Genomic DNA, 20,670 nt, shown 5'->3' with positions numbered 1-20,670 from the left:
CCTAGTCATGGCCGTGGGCTGCCGGCCTCACAGAAGTCATCAGCACGTTTGAAACAAAAACTTGGTGGAGTGATCAGTTACATTCCTCTCTCTGCTTCCTGTTTCCAAGGCTAAATCTGACTGTCGTTCTGCTTTCAACATTCTCCTGATGTGTGTAATTTGCTAATTCGACTTCCAGTGACGTCTACTCCTGAACATGGTGTTTATGTTGCAGTCAGTTGATATCGAGTCTCTAACATAAATATTGTTATTTAGAAATGGAGTATAGTGTGTCTCAAAAGATATAATTGGACTATAATGCAAAATCTCAGGAAATGACACCCTCTCCTTGCCTCCCTCTGCCATCAACACTCATAGAGAAACTGGGATAAGGCTGTGTTACCAGCTCTTAGCAGAACTGGCTCATCTGGGCATTTCTGAATGGGGGAGAAAAAATGTCTTTACATCAAGAACCACGCCTGAGAGTCCTAACGTCTACAGACTTTCACTGACCACTGACCTATTTGATATGGAAGCAGGCCCACAGGACTCTCGATGTTGAGAAATACCCAGACTAACCTCCCGTTAAGAATCCTGAGGGGCCGGGGTGAGTGGGGGCCGGGGAGCACTGAGGACTCTGAGCCTGGGTGGGCACCTTTCCCAGTGCTGTCACTGGGGCTTAGGGCCTGTAGGAGGCAAGCAAGGGGGACAGTGAGGGTGGTTTTACCAGAGTTTTTTTTTTATTATTTCTGCACTGATGTAACATCTGGCCATACGATTAAAAAATATACCTACAGGGGACCTGCAGGTTTGTGATTTACAGATCACATGACTAAAGGCTTCAGGTTAAACCTCATTATCATTGATAGCATTATATAATCCAGCAGTCATCCTGTTTCAGGAATGCTAATTTCACTTACCGAATAACATTTATTTCCGTTCCCTTTTGCTAGTGGTTCCTACAAAGCTGTCAGTAAGAAGTAGATGTAATTTATTTTAGGCTCTGTAATGTTACAATAAAGCTGGCTGGGCTTTCTTTTTTTCCTTCTCCAAAACAAAATCTGGAAAACTAAAAGACATTTGAGAAAGTGGGTTGCTTTTCACCAAATAAAAATGATACCTTCTCTCTTCTTTTGGTTTATGCAATAGGATAAACAAAAGACGTCCTGCTTGGATGGACCGTATTCACGTCACTCCATGTTCGCACCAGCCCTCAAAATTAAAATCAGTTGCGAAACTCTCTCTCTTTTAGTAAAGTTGGAATAACAAAGACCAGATTTACCCACTTGCCTGAAACAGCTACATCCCAGGGGGAATATACGAAATGATGGTTTTCAGATACTGATCGTCGGCCACGCCAGACGGTGCTCACCAAGGAAGGAAACAAACAGAGCGAGCCCTGCGATGAGTCTAGCCAACTGCCTAGAGAGTTTTCAGGCAGTCGCACAGCCTGGCCGTCCTCCTGGACTAAGGAGATGGAGCCCGGTGTCCAGAGAGGCCGACGTGGCTAGAGTTTGTAAGGCTGGGTACCAGAGAGGAGAAAGCTGCATGAGGAGAGGGAAAACTCTGGGATCTGTAAAGGGTCCCCCTGAGTCCTGAGCTAAAGAGTGACCAGCGCACACACATGAGAAAAACTATCCAAGACTGAAGAAAATACAACCCCCCAAAATTAGAGGGGAAAATCCCTGGTGGTCAAGTAGGGCCAGCAATAGTGTCTGTTTCCACCAGTTAAAGTGAAAAGATCTTGTAAATAATAGAACATTAAGTGGAGTACTCAGGTTAACACCGGAGTGGTGAAGAAACATTAGCCCTAGACAAAATGCTGCTTTGATCCCGCCTAGCGAGCTTAAAGGCAAGACTCAAAAGGATAAGACCGTTTCTAAGTAATTTAACTACCTCACAGAATACAGCTCAAGGATATTTATAGGAATGCAAAAATATCCAGCCCCCAAAAATGTCAAATTCAAAATGTCAAGAATTCAATAAAAAATTACCAGGTGTGCAAAGAAGAAGGAAAATATGACCCAAAATGAGAAGAAAAATCAAGCAATTGGAAAAGACTGAAAAATGATACAGATAACAATTCCTAGACAAGGACATTAAAAGTTACTATAACTATATTCAATAGTGTCAAAAAGTAAAGGAAATATTAAATATGCTGAGTAGAAGCACAGAAGAAAATAGTTTAAGAAATAATGGCTGATACATTTCCAACTATAATGAAAACTATAAATTCACAGATCCAAGAAGCTCAACCAATCCAAGCACAAGAAACATGAAGAAAACCACACCAAAGTGTTTCATTATCAAATTGTTTAACAACAATGGTAAAGAGAAAAATGTTTTAAAAAGCCAAAGGAATAAAGACATATCACAGACAGAGTTAAAAACAATAAGAATGATACAGATTTCTGCTCAGAAACAATGTGAGGAGCAACATTTTTAAAGTACTAGGAAAAAAAATCTGAACCTAGAATTCAATACCCAGCAAAAATATTTTTCAAAATGAAGGCAAAGCAAGATTCTCAGACACACAAAACCTATAGGAATGAATCACCAGAAGACCTGCACGAGAACCGGTAAAAAAAAGAAAAAAAAAAGTCTTTTGGGCAGAAGGAAGATGACAGAAATGAAGCACACTGAAAATGGCAAATATAAACATGACAATAATAGCAAATATAAATAAATATTTTTAAAAATTTGAATCTCTATAAGAGATGACTATTTATATTTAATAATAACATATGGTTTGGTATATAACATAGTTGAATAAAGTATGTGACAGTAACAGCACAAAGCCAGGAGGTGAGAAATGAAAGTATACTATGATAAGTCCTTATGCTATATATGAAGTGTAACATTACCTGAAGGTAGATTGCGATAAGTTAAGAATGTATGCTGTACACTATAAATCAACCACTAAAACAACAACAATTAAGACATCTTACCAATAAAAGAACTAAAATGCACACTTCTAAATAACCCCCGAATCAAAGAAGAATCCCTAATGGACATTAGAAAGCATTTTAGACTGAATGGAAATGAGAACATGTCTAAACACGGAGGAATGCAGCTCAAGCAGTACTTAGGAAATTTAGAGCACTGAACACTGCTGATTGGAAAGAAGGTTCTCCAATTAAGAACCTTCTTAAGCTTCCATTTAAAGGAACGAGAAAAAGGAGAGGAAATTCCATCCAAATTTTAATCATTAAAAGCTCAGTCCAAAAAAAGGCATAAAAAGAGGGAATGAGGGACAAAGAACAGATGAGAAATAAAGAAAATAAACAGCAAGATGGTAGGTTTAACTTCAACAATATCACAAAATACATTAAATGAAAGTGGTTTAAAAACTCCAATTAAAAGCAAAAGATTGTCAGAGTGAGCTTTCAAAAAAAAAAAAAAAAAACCATCACCGAACTATATGCTGCCTATAAGAAATACACTTTAAATATAAAGATATGAATAGATTAAAAGTAAAAGAATGGGAAAAGACATACCACGCTAACACTAGTCAAAAGAAAACTGGACTGCTTTTGTTAATATCAAAGTAGCTTTCATAGCAAAGACCTAACTATTCCCTCCTAGTTATTGATCTAACATGTACGAAAGCATATGTCTACACAAAGACTTGCACACGAATAGTCACAGCAGCCTTATTCGTAATAGCCCCAGAATGAAAACAGTTCAGATGTCCATTAATTAATGAATGGATAAATAAAACGTGGTATGCCATACAATCAAATATTACGCAGAAATCAAAAGAAATGACCTACTGACATATGCGACAGCATGGATATTAATCTCAAGATAATTATTCTGAGTGGAAGAAGAAAAGGAAAGTACGTGCTGTACCATTTATAGAAAATTCTGGAATATGCAAACTAACCTAGAGTAACAGAAAGCAGATCTGGAGCTGCTTAGCGATGAGGAAGAGGGGTACGGAGAGTGGAGGACTAGCACGGTTACAAATGGGTACAAGAGAACTTCAGGGGTAGTCAACGTGTTCATAATCTCGACTGTGGCAACATTTGTCAAGATCTATCAAACTGGACCCTTTAAATATGTATAGTTTACTGTATGTAAATAATACGTTAATAAAGTTGTGAAAAATAAAAGCAGGAGCGATCATCTAAGAATCAGTCATGTGGTTTGTCTCGCAGTGTTGACTTGTGCTACTGCTGAGCTGGATACGCTACATCCACCCCATTGGAACCAGCCGCCTCGCGGTGCTCTGGCAACGGTCAAGCTTCCCCTGCAAACGGGCTCGCTTTTCTTCAGCGTTATGTGAGTTAACTGGAAAAGCATCCTTTACTGAAGAAGGGATTCAACCAAGGAGCAAAACAGCAAATTACACGGGTCCAAACTGATGCACTCTTGGTGGGGTGGGGGGGGGGGGGGCAGCCGAGATGGCGGAGCCCAGAAATGAAAGGGAAAGAAGGAAGTGGCTGCTAAAAGAGTTTTGAAAAAAAAACAAAGAATCAGTGAGACAAAGAGGTGAAATGACAGGAAGGAACGGAAAAGAGGTAAGTGAGCAAGAAACCAAGTTCTTCTTTACCCTTATTTTTTTTGATCCCGCAATATGTTTCCGATGTCACTGGATAGATGACAAATGCTTAAATTCCTTTCATGTGCCGTATAATAATTTAGAATAGTAATATTAGAAGCTGAATTTATGTATCTTAGAGAAAAGTACCCGCTACCAAGTCAAACGATCACAGGCTATTTTCCTTGGCCTTCTGGATCTCTTGGTGACCTCCGACCAATGTATATTACTATAGGGTCATTTTCAGATCAACGGTCCCCAGTAACATTGCAATTGCTTGTGTTACACGTAATCATGGTCTGACACGTTTAACCCAGGTAGAGTTTGTCTAGGGATGCAGCAACAGCAAAAATAACACGATAACCATTTGATACGGGTTGCTATCCGAGCCCGAATCCCCCAGTCCCAACTTTGGGTATTAAAATTAAATCATTTTTCTTTTCCTCTTCAGAAGATACATTCAAAATAAATCCACGTTTATTTTTAGCAGCAAGAAACAGTCTATAAAAATCTTAAGATTTTCCTACCTTGACAAAAATTGTTGAATTGCATTCTTGCAATGCCTCCATTAAACTAATCACATGGAGACACACCATTTCTACCATCTGAAACAACAAACATGAAAATCAGTTCCACTCCCAGTAACATGGAAACTATGCAAACCAGTCTGCAGCTGCAGAGAACCCACGCCCCGTGCCCATTAGGTCTGTCTGCCCGATGACCAGAGAGGACCACAGGGAGTGAGTGGTGTTTATTAACCAGAACCTGAATTTTTAAAGCTCCAGAGATTTTGCAATTGTCCTGCCTTCCTCAACTAACTCGGGGCTGCCGATGGAATTGGGGTACTGATCTCACTAATCTACACTGCACTGTGATTCACACCAGGGGATCGATGGCTTGTTTCTTCATTTCCAGCTATAGAACTCTGTGGGCTGAGGTCCCTTTTTCCATCTTGATCCTTTATCCACAGTTATGTCATCTGGGGTGGCTGTTTAATTTTTTGCATGTCTGTCTTTGAGGCTTTGTTCTTTATGGAACAAGGTAACTGTGCTTATGAGAGTTCAAAAGTGCAGTAGAGATTCAGAAATTCCTTAGGCCGGACCTTAAATTTCACAATAAAATCAATTCAAATTCATCTATAACATCATTTATAAAAAATTCATTTGTAATATCTGAATATCAAGAGAGCTTTGAAGGACAGGTATTAATGGCATCGAAAAACGAATGACAATTGAAGGAAATTTTGAATCTCTACTTAGGTTAGAGGTTTCCATTTCATTGTCTATAAAATAACAGAACAGAATGCTCATCTCCAAGACTCTACAATCCAATAAACATAATTATCTCCATAGCAGTCAGAACTGTTCGTGCACCCTAAAATTTTCACACAAATGTCTTTTAAATTGAACTAAACAGCTCTTTCCATACAGAATGACCTTATAGCATCTGCTTCTCTGAAGAAAAGAAACTGCTTTACTAAAAGGAAATATATAATTCCCTTTCCAATTAAACCTATAAGAAAATATTTCTTAGACTAACAGTCAATCGAAAATCATTTCTGGAACGCCTTTTGTGGACGGTGCAGTTTTGGGTTTCTGCTCATGATGGGACCGGACCAACATTATGGTGTTCTTCCGGGTCCCTTGCCCCTCCAGACACGAATTTGACCCATACTGAAGACAACAGCTCTTGCTTTCCCAGCTCAGAATGCTCCTCCAAAGCAGTAAGGTGAACCAAAGGGCTCCCCTGTAAATTCCTTCCTATACCCTCCAACCTTCAATGAAGCAGGCTCATGCTAACCACATCCTGGACGTTGCTGGTGAGGTCTGGAGCAGCCCCTTTCTAGGTGAGCTACCCACAGCAAAATGGAACTGGATGTGAGGACTGGGGAGCCTGGAGCCTCCCAGGCAACTCAGAAAGGTGGGGTCCTCTTCAGGTTTTGAGCCTGAGTGAAATGAGCACATGTGGTCGGTTGGTCTGCTCGTAAACACCACGGTTGGCTAGAGTTTTTCCAAATTGCCTTGGAATCCAAAAATGATATGAATCTCCCTCCAAACCCTCTGAATTTATTGTGGCAAAACAGCCCTTAATGGTAGAAGTTTCATACATTTTCTTTGGTAGTAGGCTGAGAAAACAAAAATCGTTTTTACTGAATTGACTTGTTTGCTTTGTTTTTCATGGAAGTTTTCGTGTGGGTAGAACATCCAGTTTATAACACAAAAATCCACCCATCGGTTTATATAACACTATGGCTGAGATCTTTAAGACAGGTAGCGTGAGGGCTGGGAGTGAGCATACATGTCGAGATTCTAGCCAAGAGGGAAAACGTTTTTGTGAACTCACCACTTTGTTGTGGGCCATCAGCTGAAGGATGCTGGGTGTCACCCGGCTCCAAAACTCCAGCGCCGTCAGGATCGCCGTGAAGCTGAATTCATTCTGACTTTGGACATTTGTAGCTACAGCGCTTTGTTCGCAATACACGGTCCAGAGCTGAGCAAAGATAAATGCGTGGAAGAGCGAACACATGTGCAGCACGGAGGTCTGAGGAAGAAGGAAAGGAAGAGGCGTCACACTCCTCGGCCTTCCGCGGAGAAGCCAGAGAGTGGTCCGTCCGAGTGAGCCCAGGCAGAAGGAGGCCGCGCCCAGCGACACACTCCTGATTCATCACCTTAAGACGAGCTGAGGAGCTGCTCTTTACTCGTCAGTGGGAGTGCACTTAGAGAACAAAGCCTCTTTCCAAAGAGAAGCCACCTTACTTTGCAGAATAAAGCCACCCACCCCCTTGCCCTTTAGTGAAGCTGACATTTCCATCCCTGAACTCAGTGAGGAAGAATAATCATTGTACCACTTTAGGGTGTGTCCTCATCAGCAACAGGGAGATAACAGCGCCCCATCGGAGAGCTGTAGTTAGGAGTAAATGCTGCTATTATACACACGAACACACTGCCCAGCACTTAATAGTCTACTACTACTACTACTAGCAGCGGCAGCAGCAGCAGCAGCAGAAAAGACAGTACTCCTCCTAGAGGTGAGCGCTGACTGCGTGAGCACGGACAGCGGCCCAGGCACTGTGCTACAGACGTGTCACAGATCACCTCCACAATTCTCAAACCATCCCCTCGTCTGTTTTATAGATAAAAAAAACTTAACTTTTTCAAGGTCACAAAATGAACGAAGTACCGTCACAGATCTGAGTTGAAATATCAGAAACTGACAGCCTACCACCTCATGCAAACATCATCGAGGTCATTTGGATGGGTGCTCTACTCTACCTCAGAGCCAGCCTGTCCTGGCCCAAACCCACCACGACCTCCCAGGATGCGCCTGAGCTCTGTGCAGGGCCCTCGGCTCCTCGTAGCTGATTAGTACCAGCATGTCTGGTTTGCTTGTACCGGCTCATGATTGATGCCTCCTGCCTTGGGTTTGCTTTACTTCCTAAAGCCTGGCATCTGTCTCTACCTACAATTTATGAAGTTCCCTACATAGGTGATTGTAACGTGCACTTCAGTAAGCCCCCGACTGGCCTTCTTATTTTCATTTTGTATCTTCATATATCCCTAGCGTTTTGACTTGAAAATATAGTGCGTGAAGAATTAAATAGGGCGTAAATTTTCTCCCACTGCATATCTGGTTCTAAAAACTGATCCAAGAATTTTTATTATATTTCTAGCCTCTTATTTCTCTTCATTATTTTGAGACAAAAATGCCGAGGAAGCTAACTCTTCCTTGCCTCCATCATCTATCTTCATCGAAGTAAACCAAAAAAACAATTTAGGGGAAGAAAAGATAGTCTGGGAATTTAAACAACTTTAAATAAGGCATTAGCACAAAGTTGCTTTCCAAATATCCACAGGAGGGCCAGTGATAAGATGCATTTTCTTCTCAGAAGAAACATAATTGGCTGATAAGGGTTTCTATTAGCAATTTCAATGCATATGGTATTCGGCTTGCAGAAATCACTTACCTTTGATTGCTCTGGAAATCCAATCAGGATAACAATAAGATGGTCTGCAATATGGGAACCTGCATCCAGAGGTATGGGCAGGCAGGGAGAGGAGGCGTTTGGACACACCGCATTATGAGTGAGGGACCCGAGAAGCAGCCAGGACAAAAGACGGATGTGGGAGACACACTCGATGAATTCTTTAGGTCTGTTAGAGAAGGAAGGGTTAAAGATGACTTTATGTTCTCCGTTTCGTTGGGGGCTCAGCAAATGCTTCTAGATGGAAGGGAGTAAGAGTATGATCTTGTAGACAATTAATAAAATAAAATACCAAGGTGACAGAGTGCCCACAAAATAATCTGTTTTTCTTGTTTCCCACTCTGTTCCTGGATCTTGGCTTCTTGAGCAAAGAGCAGCCTTTGGTCACACAGAATTAAATACCATTTTTCCACAAACCTGGCTGCCTTTCTCACTGGCTTCTCTTTCTAAACCCTTCCCTTTCCTCTCTTTAGAAAGTTGGACATGTCCGCTTGAGAGGAAGGAAGAGGAAGAGACAGATATGACATACAACCACCCATTTTCCTGCTCTTCAATAATTTTCTCCTCCTGCCCTCCTCACCCCCCACTCCAAACCGTTCCACTTGGCAGGAAGCTAACTATGCAAAATGGCAGGCTTGAGCCTGCTCTGAGTTCCCGAATAAACTACCCTCGGGCACTTCTCTTCTTAGTCTCTCCCTTACAAGCAGGATCAAGGGCTCACACCTCCTTGCATTCTATTTCATCTCACAGATTTTGTTCCAGCTACAATCTAAGCTCCTTGAATGCAAAAGCTTATGTAAGTGTGCAATAAACACCTATCGATATATTTCATGAGTTGAAATTAAGAGTTAAAGTGGTAGTTTTAAGCTCCCAGTTTTCATCATCCATCAGAAGGCCTGAAGTTTTTGTATGAGGACAAATTTCTCTAATTGGCAGCATGTCATGAAGTGCTCACGCTCAGAAATGCTGCTGGGTCCCCAAGGAAGAATGGAGATGGGTTTCGATTTCCATCTTCCCAACCAATCATACTCCACTCCCATAAATCTTTGGTGCGTTTGTTAGCTCTCACGGAGCCCCAGGGATCTCAGGGTGTTTCTTGCCTTTATCTGCCCTCATTGCTGGAATAATAAGGGTCTTACCCCTGTTGCATTGCAGAAGGGGGATGATAGAGCCAAGGCAGGTAGCGAATCACAGCTTTGTTATCTCTGTGGTTGCCCCGGGAGATCTCCATGGCAGCGATCTGTGCCAAGCCAACTTTGAGATGTCCACCAAAGGTATCTTCATGCAGAGGCTGGGAACATGTCTTCATGTGGCTCTGCAAAACCAAATGGTGTTTTGTGACTTTGGCAGAGTACTTGGAGACACTCCAGGCCACTCTGTGAAAAGATCAGGTTGTCATTTCCACACCTTCTCTCACCATTCCCAAGCATACAATCCAATGAAACTTCTTCAGGGGCTTCCCACTGTTCTTAGAATAAAGGAAAAAAGAAATTCCTTGGCATAACCTAAAAATCCTGGAATGATCTAGCTACTGCAGACCTCCGTGTCTTACCCCTTCGTCCTTGTGACCCCAGGAGGTACACTGGTTCCCTCCCATCACTGGCCTTTGCTCATGCTTTTCTCAATGCCTGATATACTGTTCCTGCCTTTCTTTACCTAATTAATTGCTACTCATTGTTTGTATTTTAGCTCAAGTATCACTTCCTCCAAGAAGCCTTCCCTGACCTCCCTGGATAGGTCATACCACCCTGTTAGAAACTCTCATGCCCTTCTTCACGGCAATTGTTAAAATCATAATTTGACCTTAGTTTGTATAACATTTTCATTAAAATTGGCCTACACTACCAGACTATAAATGAAATGAGGGCAGCTACTCTATCTGTTTTTGTTCCTTACTGCTTCCCTAAATGCCTAGAATAGTGCCAGGTACATTGCAGTTGCTTAATACATATTTGTCAAATTAATTTAGAGAAATGTCTTTGCTTAACATAGCTTAGTTAGCGGAAAGAGCACTCACTGAACTGGGAGTTGAAATTTAGGTTCTAGACCCAGTTCTGTCTCGATCAGTCACATGGACTTAGACAAGCCACTTGCCATTTGACCTTTCTCATCTGTTTGCTAATACTATGCAAAATCAGAGAGAGGGGTGGGTTATAGCCCCAACTTTTAGATCATTATTTTTCTCTGTATTTTGAAAGTGGCTGTACAAAACAAACTAAAAATGTTTAGGTAACAACCGTTCACTCTTCTTTGTACATCAAAGTCATTCGAGTGTGGGCAACCAAATTCAGTAATCAGCAACCAGTGTACAATCGAACACTAGAGGAGCTTCCTTGGAAATGACCGGGTTTGGACAGTGTGAGAAGTCAATAGCTTAAATTTTGATTCTACTTTCCACCTAGCATTTCCAAATCTATCCCTACCCCCAAGAAATTCTGGGATCCTCTGAGGAGAGTCTGGTAACTAAGTTGGGTAATAAGGGAACCATATTTTGAGCTGATGAACTTCTGGCATGACTAAATCCTGTTGTCCAAAAAGGAATCATGTAGTGCCAGACTGCTATCTGGCGGCTCCTGGGCCGTGTTTAGAGGCTCCTCTGCCCTCTGTCCGGGGCCTTCCTGAAAGTTCACTCAGACTGTCAATCTTTTAGCTCCCTAGCTGACTCACGCAGGGAAGTTGACTTGCTTCAGCAATTTATTCTACCCCGCGAAACCGTCAATAAGCTCAACAACTTCCCTGGGATTTTGCCCGTATGTAAATTAAAGTCTGTGCTATCCTTTGTCTTTTATTATTTCCTTGAAGAAGGCAGGTTCAATGCAGATAAAAACCATAACGTCTTATGTTTATATAATGTAAACAGTTTACGAAAGCCTCTTCACGTGCATTATTTTACATCAAGCTTTTAACAGTCAGCAAGGTCGGTAAGTGTTATGAGGCTCGTTTTGCAAGTGAGGAAACTGAGGCTGAGTCGTTAAACGAGGCTCTGCGGCACAGTGGAAAGGGGTTTGGGAGTCACCACAGTCCAGAGTCAAGTCTGCCTTCACCACGGGTCAGTTCTGTGACCTCGAGGAAATTACTGCACCAGCTCGGGTTTCAGTTTCTACATCTGTAAAACGGGGTAACAGCTCAACGGGGTCGCGAGAACTAAAAACACAGCAAAGGGAAAGTTACGCACATAGGGGACGGCGCGCAAATCTCTCTTCCCTTTTTGCCTAGGCCCATCTCAGTTCTTCAGCCCCCCAGCCATGGGCTCGTTCGGCAGCGCCACGGCCGCCTGCCCAGGAGACGGTCGATCCCCGTCGGGCCTCTGGGCGTCGCGGACCCGCGCCGAGCGGACGCGAGCGCCCTTACCTTCAGCTTGGTCAGCGTGTGCATGTCCGCCATGAAATCCAGCACCTCGCTGATGTACTGCCGCATGCACTCCATGGCCGCGGTCCCGCACTGAAACACAAGGACACCGCTGGCTGCGCCCTCTGCGTCACGGCCTCCGTTTCTGCCCTGACTGCCGTGATTGTCTCGCTCTGATTTCACGCTGTTTGCTAATGAGTTGTTTCATTTTCTGGATTTCTGACTCACTCCATTACTCTCAGCATAGTCTGTGATTGTCTGCCCACAGCTGGGACAAAAATTGATGAAAGGTTTGTGGTGGAGAGCAAAGAAACGGGGACGGCCTGCGGGAGACAGGTTTTCTCCACTGGGTGGTTTAAACGGTTTTTGTTTGATTGTTTTCAAACTGGTCGGTATACACACATTTAGCCTGTGTAAGGCCATTAGTATCAGTCTGTGTGACATGAATCACCCCAAGTGTCACCCTAAAGTGTAACACTTTACACTCTAGGGAGTCTTAGGTACACATAATATATGTGTGGCCAAATTCTACCTCCAGAATCTTGACTCTTTCTCTATTAACAAGAAAAAGTATACAAGCGAATATCGTGTTTGCCGAAGAAGTCAGCAAATTATATTCAGGTCAAGTCGCTTACAGCTTAACTCTTCTACACAGTCGATAAATGCATTGCTGTTGCATTCTTGTCAGGGATAAAGAAAGAAATGAGATGCTCATCTTCCCCAGATACCAGCAGTATGTCTGGGAAGTCTTAAAGGAGAAGAGGGCAAACTTGTGTTTCTGGTTATTAAATGGCGTAAGCCTGCTCTCTTGGGGCAACGCAGTGAATTTGGGATTATAGGCAAAGAAAAGGGAAAGGAGCAGACAGGCTGCTACATCAAAGCCATATGAGAGAAGCCACACGTCAGGCTGGGTGTGATGGGGATCAAAAGCAGGCCGGCTTTGAAGCCATCCGAATACGATGCCAAGGCTTTTCTCAGCTTTCTTTAGGGAACTCTGGAACATTATATACTTAACTAGCTCACCCAGTCAGAAATCCTTTTCCCATATTCATGTAAATCTGCACAGCACTGAACTACATCACCTTCTATCTCTTCTAGAAGGTTACGCCTGTCAGTTCCTCTGACGGGACAACAAACAGTAAAATAAGGTCACTGGCGGCTCTGTCAGAGCGTTTTCCAAGCATTTCATATGTTCTAAGGTTTTCTTCTTTTAATTTAAATCGAGTGAAGGAATTATAAAAGGTTATTGTGTTCCTGCTTTTGGAATATTAATCCTTTAGTGCAAGAAAGGATTTCGCCCCGATTTATTCCATTTTCTCTGACCTTTCACATGTCATGCAAATAGGAGCATATACTCTGTTCCTGCATTTCTTAAAAGGGATTTGTTTCTTTCACAGGCAATATTTTATAGCATTTCAAGTAGGCAAATGTCACAGAAAATAATTACTAGGCATATTATTCAATATTTGTCTTTTAAGTTTAAATTACAAAAAAAAAATAAGAGCAAAGAATTTATTATTACCCAGTTCCTTTTGCTCTAGAGACAGCAACTCATATAATAAAAGCCTTAAAATACACTTTATAGTCACGATAGTCTTAGGGAGTCATCGATACTTGTAAAACGGAGCATATAATTTCCGATCCCCTCCCTTTTTTTATTCTGGAAAACATAAGTGTGTTTTACATGTAATAAACTTCAGGTGTATTATTAAAAAAAAAAAGAGTCAAGCTCCATTTGTTTCAGGAGGCTTATATTTATTTCGATAGGAAAACCAATGGTAAAGGTGTTGAAAATTTATTCTGAACTCAAAAACATGAATTGAAGTGAATCAGCTAATTCTTCCCCAAAACTTATGTCTTATTTAAAAATTAAATTACTTAGATTACAAAAGTAACATGTTCAATGTAGCAAACTTAGAAAATACAAATTTATAAAAAAGAAAATAATCCTAATTCTTATGCTTCACCTGTGAGCCACTGTTAATACTTCCTTATAAATTCTTTTGAATGCATATAACATACACATATGCATACAATTTTATAAGACTGGATTTTTTTCTAACCTGCTTTTGTTTAACCTGCTTTTAAATTAAATCCATCATAAGCATTTTCTAATTAATTAAATACTATTTGAAAACTCAACTTGGTATCTACATATTAATAATCTATCTTACAGAGACACCTTATTTTGTTTAAACAAAACCTTAACATTGGACATTAATTTTGTTTCCATATTTTTGCTATTTTAAATGCTACTATAATAAATATATCTGTCTATAATTCCTTATGTGCACATTTAATTATTTTCTTGAATATATATTCACAGAAGTAAATTGTCAAATTGTGCTTCGGCAAGGTAGAACCATCTTCACTACCACCAGTAATTTATAAGAATGTTTGTCTCACTTCATCATTAACAAGTTTATTCATTAAGAAAAACCTGCTGATTCGTTACTTGACTTTACTTTTTATATTTGTCAATATTCTAATATTTTATATTAATTTACAGTTCACTGATGGCTAGTGAGGGTAAAAGGTATATTTTGAATGGCGTATTAGTCATTGGAAAGGGTTCTATATGCGGATCCTGTAACAGTTTTTGCTGTTTTGTTGTTATTGAAATGTTTGTCTTTTACTTGTTGATTTCGATAAACTTTTTATATATTAAGGATACAATTTTTTAGCTATTGCATAGGTACTGGGTTTGAAAGACTTAAACAATGAGAAAGTCAGTGAGTGCAGCGGAGGCTGGCTTGCTGCTCACGGAGCCACTTCTCTTCTTCCCTAGCATGAAGCAAAACCACATTTCCCATCCTCCCTGACAGTTATGTGTGGCCACATGACTGACTTCTAGCCAACGGAACACGAATAGAAGAAATATGCATCACATTTAGACCTGGCCCAGGAAGACCCTCCATGTACCGTATTCTCTTCTCTTTCCCCAACCACCATCTGATTACAGAGGGCTGCACGTGACTGAAGGAACCAGATCTGTATGGAAGTCTTCCTCCCCTGACTTTCCAAGATACCCTTCTAAACTGCACATGAGCAAACAATAACTTTGTGTGCTGTCGCTGAGAACTGGCATTTTATTTCACAGCATCTTACATTACCCAAACTACTATTAAGGACTCTTAAAAATATATATAGCTCATTAATTCTACTCCCAGAAATCTATTATAAAGAAATAGTCTAAAATATGGACAAAGACTTAAGCACACAGATGTTTGTCATATATTACTTATAATTGAAGAATACTAAAAATAACTAAAATATCCAAAAATAATTATGTTTGTTAAAATTATTTTTAACAATGTTTACTTAGCACTTCCCTGGCACCATGCTAATATGTTCTACATACATCTTCTCATTCAGTCCTTGGGCCCTATTATAGCCCATTCCACAGATGATACAAATCTAAGAATCAAAGATTAAATAACTTTCCTGATTACACAGCTAGTAAATGGCAGACCTCATTCTCTGATGGGAATCTAGCCCCAACATTTTTAACCACTATTCTATGATACATTCACATGAGGTAAAACTCTGCAGCCATTAAACTTTGGGGAAAATGCTTATAACACATGAAGCCAAAGCGGCACTTATATTATGGTCTGAGCTATGTTTAAACAAATAGACAAAGAAAAAGAGAAAGAAAATACATTAATATATCAACAGTAAAATTATCTCTCTGTTGAATGATTTATTTTTTCTCTCTCATAAAACTTCTCCACATCAAAAAAAAAAAATTAAACAAGTAAACAGTATTTTAAAAAATGTTTAATGTTTTGGGTAAAATTGGTATACTTGCAAGTATAAATTAATAAAAGTCTTTTGCAAAACAGTATGAAAATACATACCATTAAGATATTCTTACTCTTTGACTAAGAAATTTATCCCAAGGATATAATCCAAAATAAAGGTGAAGATGATCTTTGTAGGAATACGTATATACTAGCAAAGAAATCAGAAAGTATATAAATTTCCAATAATATAGGAATAAGCTAATTAGGATCCTGAATAGATCAAAACATGAAAAACTATTCTAAAATAATAGAGTTTTCATTATAAGGCAGATGAATTATAGGTGATCCTTTTTTCTTTATTAAATTTTTTTTCTAATGACAATCTCTAAAGTTTCTGAGTTTGCTGCAGGACAATTGCTATCAGTAAGTAACTGTTAGCATTAATATATGGCTAGGTGCAAAACCAGAGGAGAGAAGGAGCAATTAGGGGGATCGTTTTATAAACTATACAGATGTCTAACCAATGTACTGTATACTTGAAACTAATAATAATAAAAAAAAGATTAAGAACAACATCATCAAAAAAGTAATAGTAATTTGTCATCTTCAACCCTGTCAATAAGAATCTTAACATATTTTACCAAATAGTCCACTAGTTGATAATAATGGAAATTTTTTAATTTTCAGAGGAAATATAAAGGAAAACGATAATATTACAATTCTTATTTCTTCCTGTAGTTAAATCAAATTGGTTAATAGCAAACAATAGAAGAAAATGGATTCTAGAAAAAAATGAACTTTCATCAAATCTATTCTGTATGTTTGGTCATTTCTTTTCTCTTCTTTATTTCCTGCTTCAATTTTGCTCGTGTTTCCTGGAATGGAAAGTTTCCAGGGGCTGGGATTAATTTAAATTTTCACTAGTGCTCTTTTTTTAAAAGATGCCGATATGTTTTCAATTTTATAATGTTTATTCTACCAAAGTGAACCAGGACACAGGCCAAAAATACCTCTTCGCTAGATGAAGAAATGAGAAGAAATACAAAATGCAGACAATTAATTGGGCGAGGACTTACTCCAGGCACAGAGGCGATCATCTGCTTGCTCAGGATGGTTGACTCAGCTAGTTTAGTTCCAGCATCTGCACAAATAAACTAATAAGAAATTGAAAGGATAATTATTTTTTAAGAGCACTTGGACAGTAATAAGTAGTTTATAATTTTATTAACGTGGCTCAAATTCATTAGTGTTTACTTTCACGACAATCTGCCCCAGATTTATGGTACTTGCAAATCATGACAGTTTATTCCTATCAGAAATTCAGAATCATAGTACTGAAATGAACACACAGATCCTTACTATACCCAGACAGCTAAGCGGCACTGAAATGGTATACTTGATCAAGGAAGAAAGGAAGGATGTCAGCCTTGTCAGATTTATGCTGAAGTTATTCTATTTATTCTTTAGCGCTTCTTGACAGTTACCAAATTTTCACAGATTTTTCTGGACTTCTATCATTATTTCGTACATTTAGAATAAAAAAGAGAAAAACAAGTCAACCGCAGAGTGAGTAGTCCTGGCCAAGGCCCCACAGCGTCTGGTCTCCCTTCTCCCACTGCCCTCACGCCAACGCTTTGTGCTGATAATGACCCCAACTCCTGCTGCGTCCCCACAGGACTTTTCACACATGTCCACTGTAACAGTCATGACATTAGATTGCGAGTAGCTACAGAGTCTCCTTCGTAACCCGCTACAAGCTCTTTGAGAGCACAGACCCAAAGCACCTCACCCCCAGCACCAGCTTCGTGCCTAAGTTCTCAGAGGGGTTCAGAGGAGTTTGTGAAATGAATCGATTAATCAATTATGACTTGAGATCATGATGAGAATAGACTGATTTGCTAGATTACAATTTAATTTTCTTTACAGATTTTTACAGGTGCTTTCCACTTAATTCCACATCTAACTATTTATTAATGGTTTTAGGGGAAAATTTAAACGTGAAATCTGTAGAGTTTGCTATGAGCAATTATTTCCTGGTTAATTTATTCTCTTTCCTGGCCCCTGACCAGTGGCCCCAACCACTCTGGGATCCAATGCTACTGCTCAGCAGAGTTCAGAGGCCCTGAAGGAAGCTTTGATACTGACAGCTCTTTCTTCTAATTCATTTCACTCTCACATTGGACGAGCACAGAAAAGTTACGTAGGTCAAGATAACAAGATGAATTCAGCTAGACAGTCTCCGTCCTGTCAAACTGGGGGGAATTAATATGAGTTCAGGGCATAGAGAAAATCTCAAGGAGGCCCGAGAAGGAACAGAAAGCAGCATAGTGGAGGCTAATCGGAGGTCAAAACCAAAGCATCATTAATACGCAGCAGGTTCTGGCTAACGACGCGGAGCTCTGAGTGAAAGGCCTCCCGAGGGACGGAGCCCTGAGACTTTGAATTCAAGGTCACTGGCTGGTCTTCCAGGGTGGTCCTCCATTAAAGGTATTTCAGCACAGGTGGCTGGGCAGGGGCTGAGGGGACAGCAAGCAGAACTGTCTCTGAAAGCCACATGGCAGGAGTAGACATACATCTTCGTGCTCACAATCTTTCACTTCCGTTCGCTTCAAACAGTTACAGAAAGCTGAAGAATCTATTTGGCCACGAACTCTGGATCTGGCAAGAAAAGTGCTAGCTAGTAACAAAGAGAAGACCTAAAATTTTCCATTATTTTATTCAGGAATGCTTATGTCTGCTCTCCTCACTTGGGCTTATTTCTAATATGAGAAAAAGTAAATAAATCAGGATTAAAAAAAAAAAGTAAAGCCTAGAGCTTTGGCTAAAACCTATGAGTAAAAAAATGCAATCGAAGTACATGATGAAAAGAAGAAACACTTCCAACTTCCTGGCAGACACTGCATGCTTTCCCCGTAAGACGTATTTTCAAAAGCTATCTACGTCTGCAATCTAAGATGGACTACTTATGACTAAGTTCCAAAACCTCTGTCAGGACACCGACATTTTCATTAATTTCTTTACAACAGAAACGAGAGGTTGCACAGCTCAGAGAGGCCGGACCGGACAGTAACACCACATCTGAATGTGAGAGGAGGGAGTGGGCAGCTCAGAGGCAGGTCGAAGCCTTCAGCCCCTCAAGTACACTAACCCAGCCTGGCTATGCCCTGGGGGGCAGGAGAAGATGTGTAAAGAAGCCAAACTTCAAATTTATCTATTGCCCTTCAGTAGAAGCTTTTCTCACCTACCGGGCTCAGCAAAATAGCATAATGCAAATAGATTGTCCGCCAGGTAATGAGGCTGAATTCACATGTCTCATTTGTAATAACTCTTAGAGGTCAGAATTAATCAAAAATCATCCTAAAAGTTACAAAAGTACTGTGGAAAGTCTGGTATATTAAAGAATGTAAAAGTACATAAGCCTCTAAAACCATCTACTACTTTTTTAATCAATGCACTTTAATCCAGTGTAATTTTACATAATTTGTACAACTGAAGCCTTATTAAACTTTTATGTCTTCATTTTCTATAGGTGCCAACCAGGAACTGAAAGATTCTATTATAATATTAGAAAACCGCTCAAAATATAAAGATATAAATAAAGTCAGAGATGCAAAGGATGACCGCTGTAGACGAAAAAATTCTATACGTTCAGATAGAAATATTCCACTCAAAATGCACTCCTGCGTGAATACAAAAGGAGGGCAATATCCATTATGTGTCATTATAATTTATGATCAAAATGAGACTCAAAATAGTTTCTCCGCCTCTCATCCCAGAAAGTGATCAGATTATCACGAACCTGACTAATATTAATAACCCCACATCAACAGTAACTGTAAATTAAAAACCACAGCGGTTCCCCTGCAACTTCTTTGTCCTTCAGCCCACCACTAACCTATCTTTAAGAGAAGAGCTTTCGCCCACATGATTTCTCGCACTTGAATATGCAGGTATGTCCCACACAGCGGGAGTGTTACGTGCAAATCGGCGGAATTATTACTCTACACATAATAGGAGCTGAGAAAATTATTTTTAATTTGAGCTTATCTAGCCTTTATGGTGGTTTTTAATGAGTTATCAAGCTATTAAGAAAACTGTTTTAATCCACCTCGAGAACACTTAATATAACTTCTTGTGCATCAAATCTCTACAGCAGACCAGCAGAAGAGCTAATGTGAGTGAAAGTAAAACCGTTAACAGATCTTAATTGAAACAAGATGGTTTTTCTCCCCTCAAAGGGCAGAGAAACCATGCCTGATGGTCAACAATTTAGTTTGAAGAATACATAATTTTTCTCTATTTGGCAAGTCCTTCTTGTCTCCATTCTTCTTTTTGTTTAAAAAAAAAAAATCCACTTGAACGTTTAAGGCCACCTGACTTTATATGCAAATAAAAACAAAAACAGGAGTCACGGCTGGACAACAACTATAGCAGGCTGGCAGATGTCCCACGATGCCGGGCCTCTAGGAAACATTTCTAAGTTTGAAAAAGCAGACTGGTGACTACTTTGAAAAGTTTAGAACTTCAATGACCCCCACATTCCTTGGGCAAGTGTTCCACTGTCCTTTAAGGGGGTTCTCTACTGACGGAGTATTTGGTAAACAACAAAGGCATGGGCTACATATAAGAAGAATATAAACTCCATCTCTATGAATTCATCTATCTACTAAGTTATCAATTCGAAAAGTAGTAGAGAAAACACTCTACTGCCTTGTGGAGTAAAAGAATGATGGGTAAATCCAAGGTTTGTGCAACTGACTCTCTTCTCACTTAGAACGGAGCACTCGGGGAATTTTTCTTTCCAGTTCCTTCTTTTTCTGTTTCCAAGTTGCATTTTCAGTTTAAGCCACCTCCACTGCCTTCAGATGATGGTTGCTGATGTCTGTGAAGGAGGTCACTGTCTGCCCCAGACACATTATCTGTCCATACTGTGAGCTGGTGCTCCAGGAGCCAGGATCTGACATACCTCATTAGTAAAAGGGAGGGAGAACTTTTCTCTGACTCCAGGCTAGATTCTCTGGCCAAAGAGAAGCTACCGGAGAACAGGCTGCCACCTTTGCAATCCTCCAGAG

At 40.1% G+C, this 20,670-nt stretch overlaps 1 protein-coding gene across 19 annotated transcripts in view; it reads right to left on the bottom strand.

Annotated features, from left to right (window-relative positions):
• UNC79 (unc-79 homolog, NALCN channel complex subunit) overlaps positions 1 to 20,670 on the bottom strand; it is a 217,591-nt gene that overhangs the window by 9,458 nt on the left and 187,463 nt on the right. For all 19 annotated transcript variants that reach the window (XM_016145493.2, XM_016145498.2, XM_016145484.2 and 16 more), the window contains 6 exons: positions 16,675 to 16,752; positions 11,856 to 11,945; positions 9,644 to 9,819; positions 8,487 to 8,673; positions 6,866 to 7,063; positions 5,050 to 5,127 (listed from right to left, as the gene is read on the bottom strand). In XM_016145493.2, coding sequence (XP_016000979.2) covers positions 5,050 to 5,127; positions 6,866 to 7,063; positions 8,487 to 8,673; positions 9,644 to 9,819; positions 11,856 to 11,945; positions 16,675 to 16,752 — 807 coding nt within the window. The remainder of the gene's footprint in view (positions 1 to 5,049; positions 5,128 to 6,865; positions 7,064 to 8,486; positions 8,674 to 9,643; positions 9,820 to 11,855; positions 11,946 to 16,674; positions 16,753 to 20,670) is intronic.

The sequence above is a fragment of the Rousettus aegyptiacus genome, unplaced genomic scaffold (assembly GCF_014176215.1).
Source record: "Rousettus aegyptiacus isolate mRouAeg1 unplaced genomic scaffold, mRouAeg1.p scaffold_m13_p_3, whole genome shotgun sequence".
NCBI classification, from domain to species: domain Eukaryota; kingdom Metazoa; phylum Chordata; class Mammalia; order Chiroptera; family Pteropodidae; genus Rousettus; species Rousettus aegyptiacus.
The sequence above is the reverse complement of the archived record's forward strand: the minus strand, read 5'-3'. Positions and strand labels throughout refer to the sequence as shown.